The sequence below is a fragment of the Daktulosphaira vitifoliae genome, unplaced genomic scaffold, assembly GCF_025091365.1.
Source record: "Daktulosphaira vitifoliae isolate Bord-2020 unplaced genomic scaffold, ASM2509136v1 Scaffold_1, whole genome shotgun sequence".
NCBI lineage: Eukaryota > Metazoa > Arthropoda > Insecta > Hemiptera > Phylloxeridae > Daktulosphaira > Daktulosphaira vitifoliae.
The window spans coordinates 85,182,580-85,190,058 of NW_026099572.1; the positions used below are offsets into that span (position 1 = coordinate 85,182,580).

The 7,479-nt window shown below is 27.6% G+C and overlaps 1 protein-coding gene across 1 annotated transcript; it reads right to left on the reverse strand.

Annotated features, from left to right (window-relative positions):
* Positions 1-1,680: 1,680 nt before the first annotated feature.
* On the reverse strand, positions 1,681-3,008 carry LOC126895996 (uncharacterized). Its single transcript, XM_050668386.1, has 2 exons — positions 1,905-3,008; positions 1,681-1,836 (listed from the first exon to the last, which is right to left on the reverse strand). Exons 1-2 carry the CDS (start codon positions 2,607-2,609, stop codon positions 1,681-1,683), a joined length of 861 nt encoding a protein of 286 aa, XP_050524343.1. The 5' UTR covers positions 2,610-3,008.
* Between the last annotated feature and the right edge of the window lie 4,471 nt (positions 3,009-7,479).

The window sequence follows — 7,479 nt, forward strand, 5'->3', positions numbered from 1 at the left end:
CAATATGAGAAAATAGTCAACACTCCTAGTATTTGAAACATTTTTTGACACATTTACCTAATATTAAATTTATAATATATACAATATTAAAATTAAATTACCTCTGGACTTGTGGTTATAATGTACATCAGAGTTAAATTTAAAGAAATTTAATAAATTGTTACACTTATAAATCAATGAAAATCAATCAGGTTATAATTAAGGAAATAGGAGTTAGTAGTGTATAAATGTTCCTTCTAAAACACCTGATCACATGATCACCTGATCGCCTGATCGCCTGATCACATGATCGAGTGTTTTTGTATTTTTTTTAAATGAAAGTTGTCTTTATGCAATAGCAGTTTCCCTTTACGTCTATGTGTACATAGTTGCTTGCATGATATTAGATCACTTGTACGTCAACTAATTCCTTATCACATGATCGAGTGTTTTGGTATTTCTTTCAATAAAAGTTGTCTTTATACGACATCAGTTCCACTTTACGTTTTTACCTTTAAACGTCATTAGTTCACATATGCGACATTAGTTCACTTGTACGTCACTACGTCACTTGTTTTGATAAATTTTTGTGAGTATGGTTAGAGGCGGTACTTCGTATATTGGGGTGGTGTCCCATCACGTGTGAACCTGTTTATACATGTGATAGAGAATATATTTTTGTTCGCCATTGCGGGTCATGTTTCGAGGGCGGTTTTACACGATCCTATGATACGATTTCACCTGGTACCATATTGTTATGTTTACGATGAATGCAGGTGCATAATATGCCGTATATGTATATTAAAAATTCACTCACCACGCTTTGTATAACTCGAGGAGATATTTAATTCCATAAAAATACAAATTTTATAGTCAAAAATCTTTCTATATTATTGTTGTCAATATAGAATTTGTAGAATTATTAGATTTTCAAAATAGTATCTTATATTTTAATATTAACAAAAATTATTTTTAAATATTTTTTTCACATCATAGCATCTTTTTTAATTTTTATAATATGTTGTCATTATTTTAATATCCTGGAAACATTTTGACATTGTTTATAAATGTAATAATAAATAAATAAATCATTTTTTTTTTATTAACACAACTGTTTTATTATTATTATTATTATTATTATTCAAGTAAAATTAAAATATATTTCATAATAAGTAATTAGTATGTGACACGAAAATAGATGTATAATAACAATTAATTTTTTTTTTGTACTGACACGGCCACGGCGTTGTCACACGTTGACACCCCGCGGTCGTGTCAGCTCCTTCTCAGCCACCGCTTAACTGTAAACCGGACCGTCACACACACGCGTTATCGTCGTGGTGTAAAGTCCAACAAATGCCTAGCGTCGTATACCCCGCCGCAATAATACGTCGAGTCAGTCTTCTTCGGGACACCTTTGACACTGTGATACGCTGTCCACCGGATCAACCAGAAAACGCCACCGTGTTTCGATTAACTTTTATTGTCTTTTGTCAACGGTTATTTCACAGTAATACTAGTGTTATTATTTATCATTTGTTCGCATATTATTTTTGTGTCGCAACTCTCTTTTCACTTCTTTTATTAAACGGCTCGACGCCAAGTAAAACTTCATCCGTTGTTACTTCATTCATCATCATCTTTTCCTTAACAGTACTAAAATTTCTAAATTTAAATAGATATGTATAAATAAATTATTAATTATCTAAAGCTCCAATTAGCCTGTGAAACAGGCGACAACTTGCGTTTGGGTGATGGCGAGCGTGGACTTATTTGAAAATGATTTTTAAAATTTTCATAAGGAACCGGAGAACTTCTATAATCATACATATACGGTCCATCGTTTTCATCATAATCCTATAAAAGCAATATATTTCATTAATAATAAATATTTTATACAATACTAATTAACTTTTTTTTCTTACCTTATTTTCATTGTGTTTTTTGTAAACTTCATTCGCTAGATAATTACTAGCATGCATTTTAATTTGAAGAGTAAAGTCTGGTTCATTGTTATTTGAATTTGTATAGTTGGAAAATGTTTCTTGTTTACGAATAAATTTTTTCACGGAATCTTGATTTGATATGTCCATTTTTTGTTTTAGTAAATAATTTACCATTTTCTCCATTTGTGATTGAATTGATATTTTAGAATATGTCGACTTTTGAACAATAGTTTCATGAATAATGAATTCTAGTTCTTGTAGCTTTAATGTGTTTTTACTAGTTAAAATAATTCTACAATCTTTATTAAATCTTGATTGTAATATCAGTACGTTTTCGGATTTGTAAAACGCTTTTGAAATGATTACTTCATCATCGTCGTTAATAATTACCGACTCTGCTCGAATGGGCTTGTTGTCCAACACATTATTCAACAACTGTTCCATGTATCCAAATAATCGTCTTAAAAAGCCTTCATTTACGCTTAAATGCCGCCATGGCGTAATAATATGAATTTTAATTTGTAGAGTATTTGAATCAAAGCCGATTTGTATAAACTTACGTTCTTTGAAATCGATGTTAAAAGAGCTGACATCTATTAAATCGTCTGGTGGTGTAGGTGGTACGTATTTGTATTTCATCTGTCTGTATGCTGCTGCTTGTTCTTTTTCTTCTCCATATGACATTATAGATGTATTTTTGGACTGGCGGGTTCAGAAGAAGTTCTATTCAATATGATTGCCTGAACTGCAACGCGTAGTAGCTTGAAAACACTGTTAAATGTTTGGGTATTTTACATGTTTTATATCGCGTAAACACGTTTAAGAAAATATAAACCAATGAAAAACGAGTTATAATTTAAATAGAGGGGGTATTTTGAAAAATACCAAAACACTCGATCATGTGATCAGGCGATCAGGCGATCAGGAATCATGTCATGAGGAATTAGTTGACGTACAAGTGATCTAATATCATGCAAGCAACTATGTACACATAGACGTAAAGGGAAACTGCTGTCGTATAAAGACAACTTTCATTGAAAAAAATACCAAAACACTCGATCATGTGATCAGGCGATCAGGCGATCAGGTGATCAGGTGTTTTAGAAGGAACATTTATACACCCAACAGGGTGATTGAAATCTGGTAAGACACTCATTTTCTCAGAAAATATTGAGAATTTTAATTTTATTATAGAGAAAAAATATAAAGTTTAAAATACTCTACAATAATATGTAGTCAAACCATAATTTTTTCATTCCTTGAAGGATAAAAACCCTTATTTATAATTTTATTTTCTGTTGCATTAACCGCATTTTATTGATCAAATTATGACAGGTAAATTAGCTATAAAAATTTACTACGCACTAAATGAGTGATAACAATAATAAATTCAAATCGGGTTTTCGGTGTATTATTAATAGCGAAGTGTTGTATTTAAATATATGGAACAATCTTTTCGTTCTAACTTATAGTTATAGTAGTTCAATAATAACGCAAAATGTAGTTGATAAAGATATAATCAATCAAAATAAAACATATAAAATATTGATACACTTAAAACAGAATAAATAAATAATACACAAAATGAAAACTTAAAGTCACAAACGTACCACGCGAAAAGAGAATACCTTCGGTACTCCCGAGATCTTCTCTCTCTCCTCCTTTCAATTCATTCCATTTCATCTTATATACTAAAATATTTTGTTTTTCTTTTTATAAAATTCAAATCTAAACATTACATAAGGGTTCTACTTCTAGGTTTACAAATAAAAGAATATATTATATTTTTGTAATAATAGATCAAGAAATTCATAGTTAAACCAAACATTACAAAAATGCTTTGTTTTCAGTTGTAAATAATGACCTATATTACAGAAGTCTATAGTTTTGTAAGACTAAAGAATCTAATAAAAATACTGGTTGCACTGCCACCAATATTATGAAACGTAATAAATGACAATTTTCAAAATTTTTAAACAATTATAAAACGTAAATGGTTGTTTGGATAAAAAAAATTATAAGAACAAAATTGTTTATAATTTTTAGCTTCGATGCGAAGCTAAGAAGGTATTAATTTTTACTATGATGTGTTTTAGCTTCGATGCGAAGCGGAGAAGGTATTAATTTTACTGTAATGTGTTTTTTTTTTTTTTTTTTATGTCTGTTGCGACTTTTTCTCAGCTCTCACTGGACCGATTTCTTTCAAAAATACGTCAAATGATCACAAATCGTATCTAATTGAAGACATTACCCTTAAAAATTGAAAAAAAATTCCCTCGTTCCCCGCAAATGCAGGAAATATCCAAAAAAATTATAAATTTAAAAATCGCTAGTTTTCGAAATTTTTTCAATTTTTTTTCTTAAAACTTCCATAACTTATTCAAATAATAATAATTCAAAATAATATTTTTTTATATTGAAACCTTAGGTAATTTCCTTTCATTTGATATAATTTTTTTTGAAAATATATCACTTATTCTGCTCACTGGGGGGATTTAAAATAGTAACTTGACACGGCCCGTAATAGCGCACTATTCATTTACCGTGAATTAGCACGTTATCCAGTCAAATGATTCATTTAAGTTTATGATATTTAAGTTAATGATTAGTTTAAGTTATTACTCTAAAAAATCAAAAAAATATTCCTTATTCAAATAAAAAGTAGCTTAACTAGCTTTTTCCATACACACAATTAAAATCATTAATTTCTAATATTCTTAAAGTATTTATTGTCGAATTAGATTTGATATGATAAAAGTATTCAACTAGAAAAGTAAATCATTTTACTTTGTAATTTATTAATTTTTAACTCCATTTGTGTGTGCTACTACCAGTCTATAATTTTTTTTGTAATATTTTACTATATAAATCATAAATTAAAAAAAAAAATGATTTTTAGTTTCACCTGAATTTAACGATGGATTTTTACAATTATAATCAAATTTTGTATTACACTCAATTGAGTAAATCATTTTAACAACTTTTTTTTTTTTTTAGATATATAATCATTAAAATTCATCAAATTCTAAATATATCCATCGTAGAATCTTTTTAAACACCAAAAGTTAATTAGAGATGATTACTATTATTTCTATTTCAGTTATCTATTAGGATAAAAATGCAAAAAAATCGAATTTTTCTAAAAAATGTACTGTAAATAGTAATTATAATATTTCCTGATTGCATATTAATCTTAACAAATTCATTTTTTTTTTAATTAAACCTTTCACTTTATAAGACAAAAACAAAGTAGGTTCAAAATGATTACCTTTAACATATTAAAAATCAAAATCAGTATTAATTTAATACAATTTTTTTTGTTCTTAATTATTTTTTTTTATATGTAAATACTTATTTTTTAATAATAAGTAATAATATTAAAACTTAGAAGTAATAGAAAAAGTTTAATTGCACAATTGAAAACATCGCGAAAAGTATTTTTTTTTCTGATGAAAGTTCCTTCGTTTAGTGTATTTATTCATAAGTAAAAAAATTTTTTTATTAAAAAGTATTGCATCAATTCCTATAAATTTGTATACGCATTAAAAGTATATGAATATACAACTCCTTTTTATTTTTATAATATCTCCGTAAAAATTACAATATTATATTATTGAATACCACTTTCATACTCAATTTAATTACTGTAATTATTATGTATTCATATATTATAATTATAAATCGGGGTAAAATTAATGGAATAAGTGTTATTGTTCTTTTTGAAATAATCTACCAATTTCATTTTTTTCTATTTAATAATATCAATTTCAAACTTGCAAGTTGAGGTAAAAGTTATGGTAATAAATTCATTTTTTTTTATTAAAACTTTCACTTTAAAGGACAAAAAGAAGTAGGTTCAAAATGATTACTTTTAACATACTAAAAATCGATAATAATTTTATAATAATTAATTATAAAAATTATATAATAGATAATTAAACGAATTACTAATCTGGATATAATTATGGAAATAGGAGTTGATGTTAGGTTGGGTTGGTTACATTTTAAACTTTATAATGGTATAACTTATTGAAAAGTGTATGAATCAACCCAATTTTTTTATGAGAAATAATATTTTTTAATAATCCCTTTTTCATTCGACATATTTTATTTTAATCAGGGTATAAATAAGGAACTAGCAGATCATGTAGCTTTTGTAATTATCCACCAATTTCTTAGAATTAAACACTATCTATAGATTTGAATCGAAGCGTTTCTTATGATAGTGATTTTTATCACTGTCAGATTAAATCTATACTGGATTCAACTATGCAACGTCCCCACTATGCCGCGACCCCACTGTGCTAGGTTTTTTTTTTTTTTTATGTCTGTTGCCACTTTTTCTCAGCTCTTACTGGACTGATATTGAGGAACAATATGTCAAAAGATCACTAATCGTATCTAGCTGAAGACATTACCCTTAAAAATTTTAAAAATTTTCCTCGTTTCCCGTAAATGGCGGAAATCTCCAAAAAAATTACCATTTTTAAAATCGGTAAATTTCGTCATTTTTTTCACTTTTTTTTCTTAAAACTATAATAATATATTTAAAAATTAACCTATTTTTTTATATTATAACCTTAGACTTCTATCTTTCATTTGATATAATTTTTTTGAAAATCTAACACTTAACCTGCAGTTTTGGGGGGACACACCTTTCTCGGTTATGTCTATCTAGTAAAGCGAATCGTTGCCGTTGTACATCATATATTATATGTTTTGATATTTTATATTTTATACTATTATATTACGATTAATTTCTAAATCTTTTAATTACATAACCTATTTAATTCAATAGGTTATAGCCCCGATACCCAGTATTTAGTTTTTTTGTAGATAGTGCACAGGAAATTCGTTATCATGAAAACCGAATCTATAAAAATTAACAAACTAAATGGCAATGAAAAATGGGAAAAATGGAAATTTCAAATGACGTTAATACTAAAATTATAAAATGTGTTGTATTCCGTAATTTTTTTTTCGTCAACAGCCATTCCGATGGTTTAAAGCAAATTTCCATTCATCTAGATTCTCCGCTTTCATTTTCAGATCATAATATGATGTTGCATTTACATCTTTTTGAATTTATTTAATGCATTCTAGGGGTGGCCTGCCTCTTGTGTTTTATTCCTCTATCATGCCTTTTATCACTCTTGTCATTAGCCCATTGTGTCTTAAAGAATGTCCTATGAATTTCAGTTTTCTCTTTTTTAAATGTCCTAAAAAACTTTTTTTTTTCTCCAATCCTTCTGAATACTTTGTCATTTGTTACGTGATCCATCCAACTTATCTTCAATACCCTTCGCCAGCACCAAGTCTCCAAAGCTAGCAAACTGTTTTCTTCCTTCTTTTCTATTGTCCATGTTTCGCTTCCATATAGTCCAACACTCCATATATAGGTTTTGACAAGCCTTCTTTTTATATTTATATCTATGTTTCTTGATGTAAACAAACTTTTCTTTTTATTAAATGCTTGTATAGCTTGAGCTATTTTACCTTTTAATTTACTCGTTCAAGTATTTCCCCATCAATTTCAATCTCGTTTGTTTTGATG